Raw genomic sequence first — 21961 nt, forward strand, 5'->3', positions numbered from 1 at the left:
TAATGCAGTGCTTTCTCCACATGCACACTGTAATTGGATTTCCTTTATGCTACGCCAGATTCAGCAGTTTGATTTGATTGTATCGCTACATAAAAGAAAGACTGCGAGTAAGACAGAGGGGGGCAAAGATAAAAGTTTCTGTTAAGCCTTATTGGTGGTGAGAAAACTAAACCTTAGAGGTCACATAAACTTATCCATGCATGTACATATTCAATCACACTATGCTTCTGCTCACACAAATACACACACACACACAGATCGAAGAAGAAAGGTGACAGTGGCTTTGCTGTCACAGCTACTAAACAAACTGCCTGAGAACATATTACTTCATTAAATTTATATATATATCATGTCTGTTTCTGCAGAAGCATAATGTGTTATGTCCTATATCAATTTTGTTTCATAAGTAAACAGTGTATTGAACAGATGAATGTAAACATTTAGGTTATTTATAAGTGGCTAGTCACTGTGGTCCAGTGTTGCATTAAATTTTGTTATATTTGTCATCATGCTATTTGGATTTACCTTTTTTCTTTCTAAAAGCATTCTAACAGCATTCACTGAGGATGTTGTAACCTCTTTTGGTGCCACCTTATCATTTCAGGAGATAATGATCATTCCGATTTTTCTGTCTCTGTTTCTTTGGAGGAAATGCAGCTCTGGATCTTTCCTTATTTGATCAAAGATTTGGATTTTACTTTGTAGGAGCTGTGGTCATTTCTGTGGTGATCAAAAAAAAAAAAAAGAAGCCATTTGAGCACAAATCAAAATGTAATAGTATGATATTAAATGACTGAACTGACCCTTTCTCCAACATCTACTGTCTTTATTCCAGGAAGCGCTGGTACACCAGTGGTTTTCAATGAGAACGGAGACGCTCCAGGAAGATACGATATCTTCCAGTACCAGATTACCAACAGATCTACTGCAGAGTACAGAGTCATCGGCTCCTGGACCAATAAACTACACCTCAAAGTAAGATTTTTACACAGACGCACAGACAAAAATATGAACGTCGTATCTGCACACAGAGTATATGCTGACACATGCATCATAGCAACAAGTATAATATGAAGACAATGAAGACAAAACAGACATGATAAAATGAACAAGACTGAAAGCAAAGCAAAATCTTGAGAGATCCAACTAGAAGTGATCAAGGGAAATAAACCATTATTCAAAGAACTTGCTAAAAATACTGCTAATACTAATACTACTACTATTAATATATACTGGTATTTCTCTAATTCAGATGTTTCCTATCTTAAAAAAAAAAAAAGTTTAATACAAAACATATATCGATGCAGGTGTGTTTCCAGCTCACTGCATGTTGACAATAATCCAAAATGTATTTTGATATGAGTGGTTTATTGAAGGCATTATAGACCACATACCTCTGTAGAGTAATACTTCAACATCACGGTGACCAGCCATGCATTTAAAATCCCCAGTTTCCCATTATTCAGAAGTGAAATTCAGCTGGAATTGCTGGAGCAATTTCTACAAACAATGCAGCTATTTTCTTTAGTTCACATTGTTGAGTCTTGTGCAGGGGCATGCTCACACTCACGCACACCCACACAAGGTCACACACCTGCATGTACAACCTATAAATGCTGGCACAGACCCTGTGTGCGACTGAGCCTCACATACATCCACAGAAAAAACACATCATTTAATGCAGGAGCACGCTAAAATCTCATTGTCTTAGTCCTGGTTTCTCACTCACTGCTTTACACTCACAACACATGTACACACACAAAGTCCTCAGGCAACGCTGGAGTGCTCGCCGTTATAAATCCACCCAGGACTTCATTAGAAAGGCCAGGTGACAGATGAGAAGACTAATAGACACAAAATGCTTTCTCGCTGATGGACGGCCTGGCTGACAGAGAGAGAGAAGAGGGACTGCAGCGACACAAAGGACAACACATAGTTAAGACACACACAACTGGGAACTTTGACAGTTGACAAACTAACAGATGGATTTGATTTGTTCAAAATCCGGCAGGGTTTGAAGGCACAGTGGCAGAATTAGTGATGGCAGCCGGTGAAAGTTTTCATGATCAACAAACTGACTGGGTATTCATCGGCGTAAAGGGGAGGACAGTGAAGTCAAGCTGGTGTGATTCATGCTAGATGTGTATTTGGACATACAGCATCTGGACACACATGCACAGTTAATTTGACATTCATAATTAAAGCAGAAGTCTATTATAGCTATTACTGTTTTGCCCTAAATAATTAATGGAAGAGAAGGTTCATGACTAGGCCTATGGTGTTTTGGCTAGTGCATAATTCATGCTAATTGTAACACAACAAGGTGTGTGTATCTGTGTGTATGTAAAGATTCTGGTGAGGCTATGAATAAATGATGAACAGAAATATTCAATAGAGAGGGGAAAAACAGCGACAAACAAAAACACTTGAAAAGTTTCAAACAATGCTAATTTGCACTCCTGCACACACACACACACACACACGCACACACACACACACACACACACACACACACACACAAACACACTTTTTTGTCATTAGCGTATTTCTCCTGGCAGATATATTTGCAGCACAGTAACCCAATATTGTGCGTTTTGTGTGTGTTTCTATATGTGTGTCAGTGATCAAATCAAGTCCATTTCCTCTGTCCCTGATGAGTTTTTCCTCCTAACTAGTTTTTGTTGGACTGGTACATTGTGTGCCTTAAAACAGTAATGCTCCATTTTACTGAGCACCCTCGGCAATGGATGAACCTCAGGGACTCAGTGTAATGACAGAGTTTATTACAAACACTTGCACACATAACGACAAATTAAAACGCACGCACACACACACACACACACACACAATCTCACACATACCAGACATACGGAAAGCTCAGGGATTCACTTTAATGCCAGCATAACAGCAGCACAGACAAACACAGTGCACACATGGAAGACCATGTGCACACACACACAGACACACACACACACACACACACACACACACACACACACACACACACACAGAAGGAAATACAGATGGCCTTTTTGTGCCAGATCTGATTATGGGCTGATTGCTGGCTTCCACACTAGTTGGTGTTAGTTTTGTGCCCGGCAGCGCTCCGTGAAAATGATCAGAGGATCTGCTTGTGCTAATTGCTCTCCAAGTTTGCCCCGAAGACACACTTTCTGCAGGTACAGGGAAAAGCGAGTGTTAAAAGACTGTTAACACACAGTAATGTCAACTTGAGCAGATGGCTGCCACTCTCGGTGCAGCACAATATCCCACAAGAAAGTAGGAAATTTTGTTTTGCCACGTGAACACAAATCATTTTAGACAAAAACCAACAAAATCCACATTTGCCAAGTGGACAAATCTCATACATATTATCCATTTGTCAAGGTGGAGGCCATGCGTTGGAGGACAGGTGACCCATCTCTCCCAGCGTCTGTATGCAGCATCCCGTGCCGTGCCGGTGAAAGGAAGAAAGTGGTGAAAGGTGTGCCTTGCTGCTGGCACTGTGAGCGCTGTGAGGGATACCACTATCAGGTAAGTCTCTGGGGAAATGTCCGTCCAGACATGAAGCTTTCATCCAAAACTTTGAAATGAGCTGCCCTCACACTGTGACTGATATGCAATAAAGCCTCAGAGCATTCCTCCCATCGCTATGCTGTAAAGGTCCGCATAAAATGTATCCACTTTATAGAAGTTATCTCAGTGTATGGAAGACCATTTATGTTTTTGTTGAGGAACCAGCTTTTGTTTTAATTTTACATGGCTCACAGGTTATAGACATTAAAATCCAGCTGAAATGTAATTCACTTTTGTCACTTATGGAGTTATGTAATGGATTATAATGGAACATAATGAAGCAGTCTTTTTCAAAGCTTGATACCAAACCAGAGACAGTCCAGTGTAATACATTCTAGTGTTGCATTCTGGCAATCAAAGGCAGTAGAGAAAATATCTGATTTTGACTTTTTTGCATCAACGCGTCTTCACTGTAGCTCTTAATTTTGTTACTTCAAAGTCAAGAAAAAGGATACCCCTGACTTGCAAATTACCTTGACTGTGTTTTAAAAGCTGGGAAAGCCTCCAGAAGCTCTCAGCCTAAACAAGTTGCTATGTGTGAAAATCCTCTGCCAATCAAAATGTGGTAAAAATGTAGATTTTGACCTCAAGTCAAACCTTGGGTGAACTTCCTTCACCTGCTTTGCAATTAAAGCCAGACTCATTCATACTTTACAATAAATCCACTCTAAGATGTGTTTGCAATAGCAGCACTTTGACACTATAAAATGCTAGTCTCTGCTGGTATCTGCTTTCTGGCAGCTGCTGCCTGTTTACTCTTGCTCTACAGTAGAATTCTGTCCCCCTGTGTAGTGATCAGGATTTTTTGTTTCAGGTAAAAAAAAAAAAAAAAAAGTAAGCCACTTAGGCCCATTTTAGATTTATATATGCAGGGCAAACCACAACTGCTATTATAGCAAATGGAAGTACATAATTTGAGGTGAAGGGAAAGGGTCTGATCACGCATTATAAAGATACATCCCCCATGTTAATTATATCACGGACAATTTGGCAGCCCATCATCCCTCTTTCTTATTGAGTTAAAAAAAAAAAAATCCATGAGCGCGGCCCGTACATGTGCAAAGAGTTTCCTCCTTCAGGAGCCAATAAAGGAAAAAAAAAAATATCAGGCAGAACAGCAGCAGGCGATGCTTGTCAGAGGGAGCGATCAATACTCATTTTGCAGATACATGCATTTGCTGTGAAATCAATAATCTGTTGACACATTTACTGTAGATTTGGGATTTTAAGCAGAATGGAAAGCAGTATAGCAGCAGAAGTAAGTGAACTGTAGAGCAAGTGTACAAAATGTGTAAAATGTGTGCTTTTTTTCCTTATTAGCGAGGCAGATCACAGAGGATAAGTCAGCCTTAGATGCTTGGTAAATAAATCCACCGTTGAGATGTTTTTGCATGAAAGGGATGGAGGGATTTAACAAGTCTGTTTACATAAATGTAGGGGATAGATACAGATTTACCACTGTTCTTCCTCAAATCCTTACTCAGCTGTATGGTGGAGGTAGTAACTGTGGGCAAAAAGAGGGCTGAACTTGGTTTCCCCCAGACTTGCCTATAGCTGGCCTTAAGCTATATTTGACTTGACTTCTTTTTTCAACATCTGTTTCCTTTTCTGTTGACTCAATCTGTCTGAAAACGTAATCGAAATCCCCCAAACACCTGAAAGAGGCCTGAGCATGTCTGCTTATTTGTATGCCTATTGAAAAGCAAGCAAGCAATGACAAAATGTGAACACTCAAATTATTATCGAAAAAAGAATTTATTGATTAATTGACCTACTGGATTACAGCACCAGTTATCATCTTTTTTTTTTTTTTTTTTTTTTAAAGAAACAATCTTTAATGTTCATTATCCAAACTGCGTGTCCCCCAGGCTTCAGAGTTCACCTGTGAGCTGTGTCCATATGAGATGCGACCTGATGCCAACCGCACCGGCTGCGTTCCCATCCCCATCATCAAGCTGGAGTGGCACTCCCCCTGGGCCGTGGTCCCCGTCTTCATCTCCATGCTGGGGATCATCGCCACCTCTTTCGTCATCGTCACTTTCGTCCGGTACAACGACACGCCCATCGTACGGGCGTCCGGCCGGGAGATGAGCTACGTGCTGCTAACGGGGATCTTCCTGTGCTACGCCATCACGTTCCTGATGATCGCCACACCTGACGTGGGAGTGTGTTCTTTCAGGAGGATCTTCCTGGGCTTGGGGATGTGTTTCAGCTATGCCGCCCTGCTCACCAAGACCAACAGGATACACCGCATTTTTGAACAAGGGAAGAAATCCGTAACTGCACCCAGGTGAGGACAACACCTGTCCGTCATTATACACACTCTCTGATTGCCCTCTGCGTGGATTTCGATGGGTGTAGTGGCACTGAAGGTCATTGTTACTGTTTTTTTTTTTTTAATTAATTTATTTTTTTCTGCACTGAGGTGCGTGTATTCAAATGAAGACTTAACCTCTGCTTCTTCCTTACTAAGCTGCTTGCAATCATTATTCATCATTTATTTTTCATACATTATGTATGAGAGTCATGAACTCACGCTCACCTATTGTACTGTTTGTACTCCGTGTGAGTGACTCTGGGAGAGAGCATCAAGTAAGTGGCTAAAATGTTAATGCAGGATTTAATAGTGCACAGGTTCATGTCCCTGCTGCCCAGATGGTCATCTGTTTTTCCTTCAGCACCACCCAGCTGTAAGAGTTAGTGTTATTGTGCTGCTGTTGCTCATACATATTAATTTTTTTTTTTTTATATGATCGTTAATTTCCACATTTCTTGCCTGCTCTCCAGGAAAGCCAGGACAAATTATTTTGTTGTAGTTGCTCTTACTATTACGTATGAAGGAAAACAAGCTAATTAAAGGAAATGCATTGAACAGAAACTTGAGGTACGACGCAGAATGAAGCAGTTGACACACAGAGACCCTCGACAGAAGATGCTCTTTTTCAGGCTCCAGTGTGTGTTGCGCCTCCAGGTTCTCAGGCACGGTGCATGCTTTGAGCCTGGGAGCATGAAGGAGCAGGCTGTTTCTTCACTGAGGGTGTGAGTGAAAGCACGGCTTTTGTCATTGGGTATTATTTGCCTCCGGTTTTTATCTCTCTAACATCCTAGGAGATCATCACATGTCCTCTATCCAGTGCATCCAGTGCTATAATTTACAATTTACAACTGTCCTTGTTTTCTTTGTTGCCTGAAATCTCATCAATACCTTTTCCCTGATCTCCCTCCACCTCTTAGTGTGGGTTTGTGGCAGTGTGTATGGCTGCATGTATAGGAATATAATATACTGCTGCAGTAAAGTGGGCTACTTTTTAGGTTCTTTGTTAAACAGCCTTGTTTTCAGGATTCTTCTTTTTTATATATTTATTAATGTATTTTTAATGTATTTATAAGACATGTTGACCAAGAGAAAACTATTATACATAAAATTGCCAAAATTAGAATCATTTTCATGCAGCAGTGATGCCTTTTTTTTTTTTTACAAAGGCACATAATATTTCCGTGAGAGCAAACCTTTCAGCATAGGTTGGCCCACTTAAAATGAAACCCTGGCAGCATTGTTCCAGCTTATTCCCACCTCCTCATTTCAGTAATCTTCTCCTTCTCTCAGGTTCATCTCTCCTGCCTCCCAGCTCGTCATCACCTTCTCCCTGATCTCAGTTCAGCTCCTGGGCGTCTTTGTCTGGTTCGCGGTTGACCCTCCCCACACCGTGGTGGACTACGGGGAGCAGCGGACCCAGGACCCCATGTCGGCCCGCGGCGTCCTCAAGTGTGACATCTCGGACCTGTCGCTCATCTGCTCCCTGGGTTACTCCATCCTGCTGATGGTGACGTGCACAGTTTACGCAATCAAGACGCGAGGTGTGCCCGAGACCTTCAACGAGGCCAAGCCCATCGGATTTACCATGTACACCACCTGTATCATCTGGCTGGCGTTCATACCCATCTTCTTTGGCACTTCGCAGTCTGCAGAGAGGGTGAGTGTGTGCATATCTGTGTAATTCTTACGTTAGAAGTACACATCTAACCAAACCTGCATCCTTTAACTTCTGTTTTTACCGTTTCCTTTGTGAACCACAGTCTACAGAGAGTGTGAGTATATAGCCGATATCTGTTCTTCATCCCCATCATCTTTAGGATTTCTGAGTCTGCAAAGAGGATGAAACCAGGATGTGTGTGTCTGCTAGGCTGCTCATCTATCTGTTGGATTACCCTGTATATGACCTGTTTGGGATTTAAAGCAATTTTCTCTGGGTCATCACAGCATACAGGAAAGATGACTGCACGAGTGCATTGCTGTGTGTGTGTGTGTGTGTGTGGATGATTTGACTCCTTAGATGGATTCAGATGATTTTTGTGTGACACTTGTGTATATCTTTGTGAGAAGTCTTGTCTAGGATGACAATTCGCTGACAGGTGGGCTGCGATGGTGTGTTTTATGGGCTTTCTGTGAGCATGACTAAACTCTCCTGAGCCCATTTTGCAGCAATATTAAGTTTTGGAGTCACTTTTTTTTTTTTTTTCTTTTCGCCATAAATTTGCATGTATCGCTGTGGCAAAGACTGTGCTTTCTCTCACTGCCTGATAACTTTGTAGAGATCAAAAGTGCATCTCTTGGCACAGAGAGATGGATATGTTTTACAACTGTAGCTGGCTTTAAGTCCACAATCTCCTGACAATTTTCCTGTGAGTACAAGAGGATTTTCTGTCTGGCTGATTGACTGGATACATGCCTCAGTCCAGGCTTTTAGAGCTTATTCCTCCTACCTTCAGTCAATTATTGATGGTTGAATGATGTGAGTGAGATGTAACTTAGGTGGTAGGCGGAGATGTGTGTTTGGATGTGTGTGTGGGCAGCCTCTACTCTGCATCCAAGGTCCACACTATGAATGATGTGCTTGCATCACGTGGGCACGTGCGCAAAGAAGAATGACAGGGTATGAGCATAACCAGGTACGATAGTGACTGAGTGCCGGTGTCCTTATCAGTTCAGAAACAGAGAGTTTAGAAGGCATGGACACACACCCATAAACACACACACTCAGAAATCTCTAATCCAATTCTTAACACCATACACCAACCTCTGCATTTATGTATTTACCGGAGCTAAAGCAGCAGTGGCTTATTGATTCCATTTCTTGATAGTGTAACTGTTCTGGCTTTAACAATAAAACACTTCACACGCTCATTTAAATTCAAGGCAGGTGATTGATTGCAGATTTCACAGGTTGTACATCTCAATGCTAAACTCGCGTACCTTTGTGGACTGTAAATGTGCGCACAGTAGGTGGATCAGCAGTAAACAGACACACATACATGGCTGTGAACAGATGGATAGCACTTTGTGTTTCGCAGGTTTCAGATATAACAGGGTATGCACATGTAGAGATATAAATCATGAACCTAAAGCTGTTATACATAAACATAGGTTATTAATCAGTTTAATGCACAGCTCCAAATAACTTGCATATAGTTTACCTCTGTGTGTGTGTGTGTGTGTGTGTGTGTGTGTGTGTGTGTGTGTGTGCTTGAGGGGGAAAGAAAATGTGTCCTTGAGATAGCCATCAGTACAATCTCAATTGTCAATATCCTGCCCCACCGTGTCGTCCTCTTCTACGTGCAAACTGTACCTGTGTGTCCACTGAGGGTCCAGGTCTTCCCTCCCTCTCTTTCAGTAAAAGTCAGCTCCTACAGTCTTTCCCTGTTTGTGTGTCAGTCAGGCAACTGTCAGTGATCCGGTCTAATCACGCATCGTTGAGATCGCACCCACGCTGGGTGTTTCGTGGTGTTTTTGCTTCGCTCAGTTTGGAGTAGTTATTGAGGCAGGAAGTTTTTAAGCGACTTTACGTTCTTGACCTTTTTCATTTCGCCATTCATGCATTAGGATACACTGCAGCTAGTACAATTACAACCATACTACTTACTCACTTTCCCCAGATAGAAGCGCCAATGCACCTTATAGCTCTAACCTTTAAGCTACTCTGTGAGAATGACAGAGAAACTGCTTATGTGCTGTGAGTCCTCCACCCTGCATTATTCTGCTGTGTTTGTGACCATTTGTAGATGCTGATGTTTCATGCCACCTTAAGGGTGTGTCCATGCGTTTTTGTGTGCGCGCATGCATGCGTGTGTGCGTTATCTGATGTGCTGAAGCGTCCCGTCTTTGCAGATGAGCTGAGCAACGTCCGTGCTATGTTTGTTCAGCTAATTAGAATGTCCACCAGCGACTTTGTGTGTATTTGCGTTCAAGTGTGTTTGTCTGGTGTGTTGCATTTAATTGGAAGATCCACCAGTGCACATTTGTGTGTCTGTGTATGTTGTTTCTAATTGGAATATCCTCTGGAGTGTGTGGCAGCTGGCTGGCTAACAGAGAGAGCAGAGGAGAGGGAGGAGAGAGAGGAGTGAAAGGAATAAACAGGTAATGATGTGACTCGCTGATGGGGCTTTAATGAGGAGAGCTCTACCAAGGGCATAGATTTGGTTTCCAAAGGGGGGGGGGGGGGGGTTGCACTGTTTGTGTCCTGTGTTTGCTCAGGAATGCTGAAATGTATGAAATACGCAGCTACTTGAGCTACAGCTATTTGTTAATGGCAGTGATGAGGCCCCTGACAAAATAGCGGCTCGTACAGTAGCCATGTGAGGACATTCTGTCAAGAGTGAAGACGTGTGTATTGTATTGAGGGCTCGCATCCACGTGTGCTTCAGGGCTTCTTTTCAGGGTAACTGTGGTAGAACGCATCTCTGCGGGAGCATTTGAATCTTTTGCCTTGACAAAAGGAAATTCTCGCTTCAAGGTCCACTTACTTGCTTTTTCCCCAGACTTTTTTCAAATGCGTCTCACGATCTTTTAACAGCTGATGGATATTGTCATGGCGCTCGCTCAGTTAGTAGGTCATCATTAGGGCGGCTGATGCTCAGCGGGTAGAATCTGTCTTCCATTAATAGCATGGCCTGCAGTTCCTCTGCTTCTCCTGACCACACGCCAAAGTAGTCGCCAGTGAGCAAGACACTGAACCCGTAGTACGGCTGCTGTGGTGGGTGTGAGTGGGTGAATTCGAGGCAGATTGTAGAGCTTTTGGCGATATATGAGAGAAATTGCAACCCCTGTCTCTGTTTAAAGATAATCTCTGAGGTCGGAGGTGGAGGTCCTGACTCCTGGTTAATGACTCGCTATGGAATGCCAGACCAGTGGCATTAAAGAGCTCTTGTCACTGGTCACATTCAGTGTCTTAACCAGGACCTTTTCCCCAGTGTAGTGGTCCCTACTGTTGTTGCAGCTACTTTTCCTGCTTGGGTCTGTAGCGTGTACCAGCAGAGGTCTAAAAGGTTTGTGGTAAGTGGTTGAAAGCTCTGGAAGAGGCAGGTGAGTTGATCCTCAGTTAAGTGAGATCAGCAGAATAGTCAGAGAAGAAGCAGAAGAGAGTGGTGAAGCCTGTAGAGCCCATTATAGGGTACAGTCTGTGCTCATACAATGAGGGTTACGATGCATAACCTCCCACCTAAAGAAATACAATATTGCTTCTTAGCTCCAGGATTGAACAAAAAGCCCTGCATACAGAATGTAACACCTAATTGTCTTTCTCTCCTCTCTTGGAATTAATTTGTGTGGTTCATTTACCGACAAATGGAGACTTCAGATTATGCCACATCCTCATCTTCTCTGCCCACCCACTCACTGTCACATGCCTCTCTCTCCCTCTCATGCACTTACATTTGTGTAGCCCCCCCCCCCCCCACCCCCCACCCCAAATTTAACACCCCTCCCTACATTCGGCTCGCGTCCTGTCCCTCACACTCCTCCCCTCCGCACACCCAACGTGGCTCTGAGTCACAGCGGGTAGAGAAAGAGAGGAGGAGAGAAGACAGGAGGAGAAAGGCAAAGAGGGAGAGATAAAACCTGAAAGGGAAAACAGGGGATAGGGACATGCAGGGAGACAGTGAGACACAGAATAAGAATGCGAGAGATAAATCAAGGAAGAGAGGAAGGGAGGGATTCTTAACCATCACCAGCCAGGGAAGTATTGTTTTGAAATAGGTCATGCTACCATGCAGAGGCTGCTGGCTCCAACAGCTCCTGCCGCACCCTGCAGAAATGGGAAAGGTTGTGTGTGTGTGCATGTGTGTTTCCCTCTGCCTCTCTCTGCTTGTTGTAAAGCAGTAACCACAGGGTACATCCTCTCTCCAGCTATCTCTCTCTGTGTCTGCCTCATCATACCTTTGCCTGGCACTATGGACGGAAGACCATCTTTCTTTTCTTGTCTTTTCTTTTTTTCTTCTTTCTTTCTTTCTCGTTTCTTTTCTCCCTTAATCTCTCCTTCTTTCTCCCCGTGAGCCACCTCTCCTGTTCTCCAGATGCCTTAAATCTGGTCAGCTTGTTATCTCCTGCCTCCAACAGAGGAAGAAGCAACCATCCTGCTGCTTCCCACTGTGTGTGCGTGTCTGTGTGTGTGTGTGTGTCTGTATGTATGTGTCTTTTTTTTTTTTCACAGCATGCATCTTTTTGGTATGCTTGTTCTTGTATCCTTATATCTGCACTAGTTGCTTGCACAGACAGAGACATTTTTGTTTGTTCGTCATGTTTGTATATTGATGAAGTAGCCGCTGGGAGATGGAGGAGATTGTTGTATTAAACCTCTGATATGCAAGTGCAGGACTAGCTGTTCCTCTCCATCCAGAAGAAACTCCCAATTTAAAATATGACATTTTTTATGGCAGTCTGATTTTTTTTTTCAATTGCTACAAATGGACCCGACCAGGTTGTTGGGCTTGCAGTACAACCCTAAACTCAGCCTGGGAACAGACTGGATTCTGCAGCGTCGTAACAGAAGGACAGAGCTGCATGTTCTGAACAGTATGAATCTCCTTGTTGAATCAGTGAAGGTGCTATTCATACTCACCTATGCACTTTGTCTCTCAAGGCCTCCCATTCACATGATCTCCCTCTTACACACACCCACACACCCACACAAACACACACACACACACATACACATGCATGCTCCTGCCTAACCCCAGACTAAAGCCAGACCCAAGAGTCTTAACCTCACAATAGCCCCTTTAGGAAGTGAAGAATGGAAAATGGCCTCACTTTGAGTAACTTTCCTAATTTTTTTTCTTTCCCTGTGATTGTGTTTGGTCCTCGGGAGTATATAAAGAACACACACAATCTATCTACCTGCCTCAAATCTATCTCTGCCCCTCACAACACACATACACACACGCACATACACACAGCGTCACAGCTCACCGTCCTTAGACAGATTTATGGCCGTGACTGCGGTCCCGATGGAGGACCAGTGACCGCCCAGATCCTTACCGGGAGTAACCGTCGGTAATCAATCTGCAGTAATCTGAAGAGGCTGGGAGAGACAGAGGAGGAGAGAGGCCAGGAGGCAGAATAAAAGAGACATGAGAGAGAGAGAGAGAGGGAGAGAGAGGGCTGAGAGGGTGACAACAACGGACGGAAAAGAGAAAGATGGAGAATGAAGAAAGGAGAGGGAGTTAGAGGAAAAGAAAAGGGGGCAAAATGCAGCAGAGAAAGAATGAATCAGAGAGCGTGGGAGTGCAGAGTGAGAGCGACGTTAACAACTAAATAGCAGACACAGAGTCAAAGAAGGGTGGGATTTACACAGTCATCAGACACTCAAGATGAGAAGAAGAGGAGAGAGAGAGAGAGAGAGAGAGAGAAATATAGATCAAAGAAGATTAATATTGAAACACAGAGATAAAAAAAAGACAGACAGCAGGATAAAGAGGAGAAGAAGAGACATGAGAAATGTCTGAATCCTTGAAGAATCTGACAGATGGCCAAAGCTGAATTTACAATAGGGTAATTATTGTGATCACAAGATTGTGAATTCATGGAGAGACTGTATCAAAGCTCTTATTACATTCACATGTCCAAAGCTTCCAATGCAACAACCCCATGTATAGTAACAGTGAAATCACTGAAAGCAGTTAAATAGGAAGATAATGAATGTATGGGATGCTGGAGGGGGAAAGTGTGCATATAAGAGAAGGTAAGTGAACAGTAGTGCTGAACCACAAAGCTCAGTCATAGAGCTGCATGAGCTGTTCAGCAGCGTACCACACCCTGTGGAATGCAGAGACTCAAATGTTGTCAATGTTCCTGCACTATGGATAGGCTCATATGAAGAATTTAACTGGTGAGATATGCTTATCCAGCATGTGTTCACAAATGATTTTACTACCTCTGGTTGAGGTGAAGGAGCAAATGTGGTTATGGAAAATTTGAACTCAATATAAGGCTATCTTCGAAATCTAAACTTTCTCAGTATGAGTTGAACTGAACGTACAGACCTTACAGGCAAGGTAAAATACCAGGAATGTTTCTGATATTCCCACACAAAAGTGTATGACTCCTACAGTAGCACAGCACGGGGATCAACTGAACATGCACAGAGCGCAGATCGCGTCTGAACAATGTCTCTTTTCCTCTGCTGGATTTATACGTCATGTCGTCTTTATTCTGACAGAATTTACCAATCCTTGGGGTGATTATCTTCAACAGGCTGTGCAGAGGAAAGAAAAGAAAAAGCTTTCATTCAATTTTGAAGGAATTGGTTTTGAAATCTTTTGCAGGGTTCTGGTGGGATTTGGTCGTTTGGCCGAAAAAGGGGAGAGACAGACAGCGAGTGTCACATCCTGACATCAAACAGTGAGATGCTGAAAGATGGGGGGGACACCCAAGGGGGGCTTTGCAAATGCTTGCACTTGCAGACACACAGCACTGCACACATACACACATGGATGCTCTGCGTTCAGCAAGACATACATTAAAATACACTCACATGCACACACACACTGAAACTATCCTCAGGGGAGCAGTAGGACAGGCAAAGAACACTATAAATCCAAACTTCAGTAAAATTCCCTGTTGAGGCCCAATGCAACAGTCACCTCCATCACCCTTACATCTCTGTAACAAAGCCAAAATACCAAACGTCAGATATGCTGTTGTTTATTCTGTTGTTTTCCACCTCCACTGTGGCTGTCATTATTTCATCCTTACATACTGTGGCTTCAGAAAGTATTCAGACCATAGACTGTAAATAAAAAAAGGACCAAGACTCCGGGTCTGAAAAGTGAAGTCTTGCGGAACTTCCTTAAACCTGTATTTTATTTAATGACCATCAGGGGGCGACCCCACTGGTTGCAAAAAGAAGTCTGATTGCATTGAAGTCTATGGGAAAATGTCCCCACTTCTCACTTGATTGACTACCTCAGTGAACATTTTTGTAATGAGTTTTATGGTCTCAATTGCTGTAGTTTCAAGTCTTCTTCAATACAACATGATGTTCATTTTTTGAAATTATGGCTCCATTTAGAGCAAAATAGATGATAAAGCAGGGTATTAGGGCGTGGCTACTGTGTGATTGACAGACTTTAACATGCACGCCGACCTGCCTGACAATGAGGATGGAGTACAGAGCAGGTCAGTTTGACCCTTCAAGAAAGCAAGATGGTGACGGCCAAAACGAAAACTTCAAAACAGCAGTTGACATCACAGTGGGTTGCCACTTGATTCCGACCCTTTCACTTTTTGTACACTGAAGTTCATTCTAAATGGATAGAAATGTGCCCATTAATCTACACTCAATAACATGTTCTTGGAAAATTTTGCAAATGTTTTAAAAATATAAAACTGAAATCTGTCATTTACCAAAGTATTCTCTTAAGGTACTTTTTTAATTTGTGTCATCCTTCTGGTGGAGACTGACCATTGGGTTGACCATTGGTCATCTCCCAGACCAAGGTCCTTCTTGCCTGTAAAGCCAACTCTAGGAAAAGTCCTAATGGTTATAAACTCCATTTCACAATTATCAAGGCCACTGTGCTCCTGGGAACACTCACTGTTTTAGAAATGGTTTTAAATGATTGCCCCAATCTATCTTTTTTTTTATAGCAGAGGTCTACAGAGAGTTCCAGTCTGTTCAGTTTGCCACAGGTAGACTCTGATCAAGTTCTTAACACATCTTAAGGATAATTGAAAAGTTGTGCAAAAAAAAGAGAAGCAGTCTGAATGCTTCCTGAAACCACTGTATGTTCAACTGTACAGAAACACACTACATGATAAAGCCAGAAAAAAAAAAGTCTCAACACAGACACTGTAGCTGATTCAGTAAATATGCTGGCAGTCTTTTTGTGCCAGCATTTCAAGATTCATGAGTTATAAATTGTCCCTTTTTTTTTTTTTTTTTTTTACAGTCAATTAAGAAAACAAATCTATAAAAACAGGAATGCAGATGCATCCTGTTTTGAGTAAATCGCACCATATTTATGAAGCATGAGGATGATAATTTAGGCAAAATTCCAACCATTGAAAAATGGATCAATTAAGCCGTTGCTGGTGCCCAAATTTAATTAGTGCTGCATGGCTGATCCCAAGAGCAATTCAAAGTTTGTTGCTGAGCAGATGCAATAACCTGGCATCCAGTCTCTGGCAATGGACAGGAAATACTTGGCTTGAGATTTTGGTGCTCTGTCAGACTCAAAGCTTCGGGCAGCATAGAGGTCTGATTCAGGGGTAAGAAGTCTGGTCAGCTAAGAGTTGTGAGGCAGTGCTGTGAAGTTTGAATTTTTATTCCAGTCGCTGCTTCCAGATGAATAGAAGTTTTATGTTGCAGGGCTATTAAAGTGTAGAGGAAGTGTTGTGCACCTTTTAGTGTTTGAGAAGTGTGTGTCTGTGTGTGTGTGTGTGTGTGTGTGTGTGTGTGTGTGTGTGTGTGTGTGTGCACCTATTTGTCGTTCCTGCTCAAAATGTTGATCAGCAGTAGGAGTTAAGTGTGAGTGCGTGTGAGTATTTATTTGACTAAACATGCACAAGTCTGTGGTAATTTTGGTTTCATTCTTGTGTCCACATGAATTCACCATGAATGTGTGTGTGTACCAGAGTAGCAGCTTCACCCTGTGTGTGTTCTGTGATTTGAATTAAACAAAGGAGAATTAGTACCACTCGTAGCACGAGTAATGTACCTGAGGAGATTTCCAAAGATGCACCAGCTATGCAAATAAATGATGACAAAAAAAGCAAAGAAATATAATGACTTGTAGTTAAGCACTGTATTTAGCATTTTCCTGGATCTCACCTCACAGTGCAAATAAAATCACCATAGTAACAAGCTTAACTTCTCAGGTTTCTTTCTGAGTTTTACTGCAGAGCAGAGTTAAAATCTTCACTGCACATTTGACTTCAGATGACAGTTTACCTTACGGTATACTTAAGCTTTACTTTTTTTAGCTGTTGATTCAAACCACAAGCAGCTCATAAAGCCTGAAACGTCCTTACGTCTCTCAAGTGAGGGCAAGGTTGACCAGTGTTTGCTTGATTTTCTTACTTGGCAGCAGATTAAGTCTTAACATCACTTGTTCCAGCTGTCACCACCGCAGCATTTTTCTCCACAGCTAGAAATAATTAGCCAATGTGGCCACGACATAATTAAAACATTCAGCAAACTATTAAGGCAACAATATCCTGATGACTTTTGTAAGGCACTGGGGACCGGTGACATTTCCTTCACCAGGAGTTGGAATTTTAAAACGGGGTTGAATTAGAGGAGCCAGTGGACTGTTCTGAACAAAAGCATAATTAAAATGAAGTGGATTGATGTGAGTCCACAGTTGTGCTCCCTAAAATAAGTCACAGGAATGCAATGATTTTATTACCTTGATTTCAGTTTCCTGCATTAATTTCATTAGCATTACAAAACAGGGTTGGGACTATGTAGTTGCAACTTAGAATTACTGTGGGGAAAATGTTTTGTGTCATTTCCAGCTCATTTTCTTCCAAGATTGCATAAAGTCAGTTGTATAAACAGGCTCAATTAACATCCCAGACAGAAGAGCAGACATACAGTTGCTCACCACTTTACATGCTCAAGGTGTGACAGGTTTTTTCTTTTTTTTTTTTTTTCTACAGTTTGGACAGCAGCTTGCTGACTGATGACACTCCATATAAGTCCTTGCTGGGTATTTTAATTGGCTGGAGCTGTGCACAGTGGGGCCACAGTCATGTTAGTTAGAGAGAGAGAGAGAGAGAGAGAGATTCACAACAGGGCTACCCTCACAGTATGCATTACAATGAGTCCTTTATGCACGGCTCAAAATGTGTTTGACTTGAGACTACTGACCCGAACCTCATACAGATCTGCAAGTCAATAAGAGACACGCTAACAAGCAGTGGCAGAGCAAACACAGATGTAACATCATTTTATGAAGTAGCCTGTGCACTCTTTATGACGCACACAAGAGACCTTGGACCAGTATGGATTCAATGGAGGAAAAAAAAAAAAAATCCTAAGTGCTGTTTTGTAGACAATAATGAGGCACTCGTGGACAACAATGACCACGCTTGAGCCCAATTAAGCTCCACTGACATAAAGTTAAAATATGGCAGAGATTTCTGTGTCAGTGTTTTTTTTTTTTTTTTTTTTTTGTCTTTTTAGAGTTTTTCATCACAGCGCCATGATTGAAAAACATGTGTGTTATGGGTGTGTGGAGAAGTGCAACTCTGAATAAAAAGAGCCACAGACCTAACTTTTTTTTTTATGCAAAAGATTTGAAGTAAATTGAGTGTCTCTCTGAATGATTTCCTTCTCAACTGCAACAGCTGCTGGCTTGAACTGAACACTTACTATAACAACTGTGTAGTTGTTACTTTCCACTGTGACTATGAGCTGATGGTTTTGAGACAAACTGCTCTACCAGCTTTTTGTGTAGTTGGGTTAGAAATATTTAAGATAGCTGGATCCGGTGAAATGCGTAGACTACATAATACGGATTGAATAGATTGCATATATGCAGTGTGATATCTTAAAGTGCAATATCTGTATTCCAAAGGATAAAAAAAAGTTTTAATTAAATACTTCATTGATACTTGGTTGTGGGTTATTCTCTCCTGATAGATTGTCATTTAATGTATTTGCTTTTTTTCGTGTCAAACAAAACCAGGGTCTTATCTCAGCGTTTTCAGGGCCAAGTAAACACTAAGACATTATGAGATTGTAAAACTGACATAACTGAAAGCAGAGGCGGTCTTTTGTAGTCCTCTACACGGCTGTGTTGCTAAGCATCTTTAAATTGTGGTGATCCATGAGTGGTGATGCATTTTACTGCCTATTGAAAGTTTCTCAGGAGAAGAGCGTGGAGTAAATGAAACGTAAAATTAGACTCAGGTTGCAGCAACCAAATGAATAAATAAAACAAAAAGATGAAAATCTTAGATGCCTTTTGTTTTGTTTTTCTTCTGACAGTGCAGTGGAACTTGTTTTTTTGTTTTTTTTTTTATGTTTTTTTTTTGTTTTGTTTTTTTTCTAAGTTTCCTCCATCTAACACTCAGTGTTACTGAGTTCGGAGTGAGGAGCTGTATATCAAAAACTCTGCACTACGTTTGAAACCTCTTAAGCCGTCTTTGGGAACTGGTCTGAGCATATGATCAAACACAACTCCAGCTAACTTTGAAGACTGATTCACTGAGAGAAACATATAAAGACCCAGTCACACTGGCGTAGCCGAATCCATCCGCAAACATTTGTAGAAGTTGTTGTAGAAGCTCAGTAAAGTAGTGACTGTTAACAGGGCTGCCTGGGGAGCTGTCAGTAAATTAACTGACGTGATGCTGGCTCACAGGGAGCATGCAAGTGCTACTCAGCAGCGGTAGCATGGCCGGCCCTATGACTGACTTACTGACTGACTGATGAAGTTACGCCATCGATCAGCCAGCTGAGTGCTGAGAATGATTTGGCACAAACAAGCACGTTGGCAACTTAATGCCTTTATCGCTAGATTAACCGACGTTTCAGAGCCTTTGGCAACAAATCTAGCAAGTTTTTGGACAAAACTTAGTTCTAGTTTGGGCCTCCTCTCTGCTGACCACACAGCAGCTGACGTGAATGAGCTTCTAAGGTTCAAGTAAATCAAGCCGAAATCAGCTGCAGGTCAAATGCAGAGCAGCAGCTTGCTCGCGGTCCAGCCATGGACTCCCTTTTGACCTGGTCTTGTCTTTATTTCCTCTGTAAAGGGGGGAAAGAAGCTCTACAAGCTAACAATCTAGAGATCCCATTGAAATGAATTGATTTTGCTGCAAAATGTTACATTTGTGTGAAAGAGCCTTTTGTGTAAAAAAAAAAAAAAAGATAAAATAAAACACATATTTTCAAAAATATGTGATGTAGACACATTATGTATTTTTATGGATCCAACCTACCGTCTTTAAATTTAGCCTAGTAATCATAACACAGTTTGAGATCTAATATTGTTTCAGGTATTTGACAATGAATGTTTTAGCATTTATCATTAATTATCCTTAATGTTTGAAAGTGGTGGACACTGGACATGACTGCTTTTATTTTTCAGATAAATAGCTGAAAAATCAAATCAAATCCCTTCACCCTTCCATGGCTCAGGTGATTAAAATGATTAGTGGTCCCATGGTGTGAGTGCAGGGAAACACGGGGTGTCATTTAGACACACACAGAGACACACACACACACACACACACACCCAGAAGGGTTTCACACTAAATGGCAGTGTGAAGTTAGTTCAGGACCCTTAGGTGATCTGAAATGTTACCCTGCTCGTAAAAAGGTTTGATTGGGACAGGGACCTATCAAGGACATCTACACTCATTATCAACAAGCACAGACAGCAGCATGTTAAATGATGCAGAGCTGAGATGGAGAGAAAAGAAAAGATGACAGGGAGATAGTATACTATCAGGCACAGAGATGAAGAAGAAGGGGGATACACAGAGATACAGAGAGATACACAGTAGTTTAGGGTGCAGTGCAGAGCAGAGTGCCAACCAATCATTAGAGCTAGTTTCAACTGTGAATGAATGGAGAGATGGAAAGATGCAAGACATCCCTCACCCCTCTGTTTGTCTTTTCCCGATCTCTCTCTCTCTCTGTCTGACTCTCTCTCTCTGTGAACGTTAGCTGACTCGCGACATAAAACAAAGTGGCCACCAGTCATTCATTTCTGATGAGAGCTGGGAGACAAAAAGAGAGAGGAGAGATGTTTGGCAAGAGAGAGTTGAACACTGGTTCGTCTCCATGCAAATGAGCAGGGATTTAGTGCAACATTGCCCAGGTGAAGGGCAGATGTTCCACCACTGCCAATCAGTTGGCGTCAGTCAAACCCAGAGTGTTAAAAAATATGATTTTAGCAGCATCTTTCTCTGTCGCGCCTGTTTGCATGGATGTCATTAAAAAGAATGTGTGCGAGAAGGTTTCGAAGGGATTCCCAGTGAGGTTTACTGGGATGTATCTGCACTGTTATCAACAGTGAAATGCTTCTGCAGTTGGTTAGGCTTCCAGCGATGCCACACTGTCCACAGCAAAGCCAACAAGTCACAACAGGGAGCTAGTCAGCCACTTGGCAACGCACAACAAAACCCCGGTGCTGAAGTTTTTGGTCGTGTTAATTTAAACGTGTGCTTCCATGTAAGTGTCCCACGGGCAAGATTTTCTTTGTATCACAGACAACATGCCCATGACTAAAAGTGCTTCAGGACTTTGTTCCTCAGTTCAGTCAGTGTCCTTCTGCACTGCTTTGTCATCGCTGCGTCTTTCTCTTCATCACATCTTTATTTTTCCATCTCTCTGTCATCTTCCTCCACTTCTTGTTAGCGGACAATTGTTCTCCCAAATGTTTCTGTCCTCGTTTGTCGCTCTCCTGCCGTCGTTCTTACTTCCTCTCGTTTATTCTCTCTCCCCCACTTCCCCACACTGTCTTTCATATTCACACCATCTGTCCCTCTGTCTCCCTCTTTTTCTGTAACTTCCTATCTCTCGAGTGGCCGACTCAGTGGATAGTTCTCGTACCTTCTGAGGCCCCCAACTATTCTTTCTACCCCCACCCTTCCCCATGCGTTTGGCAAAGTCGCCCATGTTGCTGGCCAGAGCCCTTTGATTTCACCAGCCTTTTCTTGCTCTGTTGTACAAACGAGTTGCAATAATCACAGAAGCAGTGTAATGACTGAGCATGTTTGGTTCATCAAGCCTGAGAAGCTACAATTTGTGTGTGTGTGTGTGTGTGTATTTCTCTTCATATAACCCTTGTAAGTTCTGAGTCAAATTAGTATGAATGCCCGCTTTTCTGCGTGTGCACACACCCCTTCAGACCACTTCAAGTGTTGAAGATTGTGTTGCATCATGCCGCGGTCGGACGCAGGCACTCAGGTTTTAAAGGCAGTAATTAAACTAAATCACCAGACTCACTGTGAGTAGCATTTCTTGGCAGTGAATGTAGATCCACTGAAAGCCCAGTGCATCCCCAGTTAAGTGGATGGAGAGTTCATAAAAAGTGCAGAACTCCTTGCTTTTTTCATTGATACAACATATGTTCAAAGGCTTAACCAAATGTGTGT

At 42.3% G+C, this 21961-nt stretch overlaps 1 protein-coding gene across 4 annotated transcripts in view; it reads left to right on the forward strand.

Annotated features, from left to right (window-relative positions):
- grm8a (glutamate receptor, metabotropic 8a) overlaps positions 1 to 21961 on the forward strand; it is a 294574-nt gene that overhangs the window by 185437 nt on the left and 87176 nt on the right. For all 4 annotated transcript variants that reach the window (XM_071502891.1, XM_071502890.1, XM_071502894.1 and 1 more), the window contains exons 8-11: positions 836 to 975; positions 3388 to 3534; positions 5445 to 5866; positions 7184 to 7550. In XM_071502891.1, the coding sequence (XP_071358992.1) occupies positions 836 to 975; positions 3388 to 3534; positions 5445 to 5866; positions 7184 to 7550 (1076 nt within the window). The remainder of the gene's footprint in view (positions 1 to 835; positions 976 to 3387; positions 3535 to 5444; positions 5867 to 7183; positions 7551 to 21961) is intronic.

This window comes from Trachinotus anak, unplaced genomic scaffold (genome assembly GCF_046630095.1).
Source record: "Trachinotus anak isolate AG129_WGS33_773 ecotype Australia unplaced genomic scaffold, CSIRO_AGI_Tana_v1 ptg000018l, whole genome shotgun sequence".
Lineage (NCBI taxonomy): Eukaryota > Metazoa > Chordata > Actinopteri > Carangiformes > Carangidae > Trachinotus > Trachinotus anak.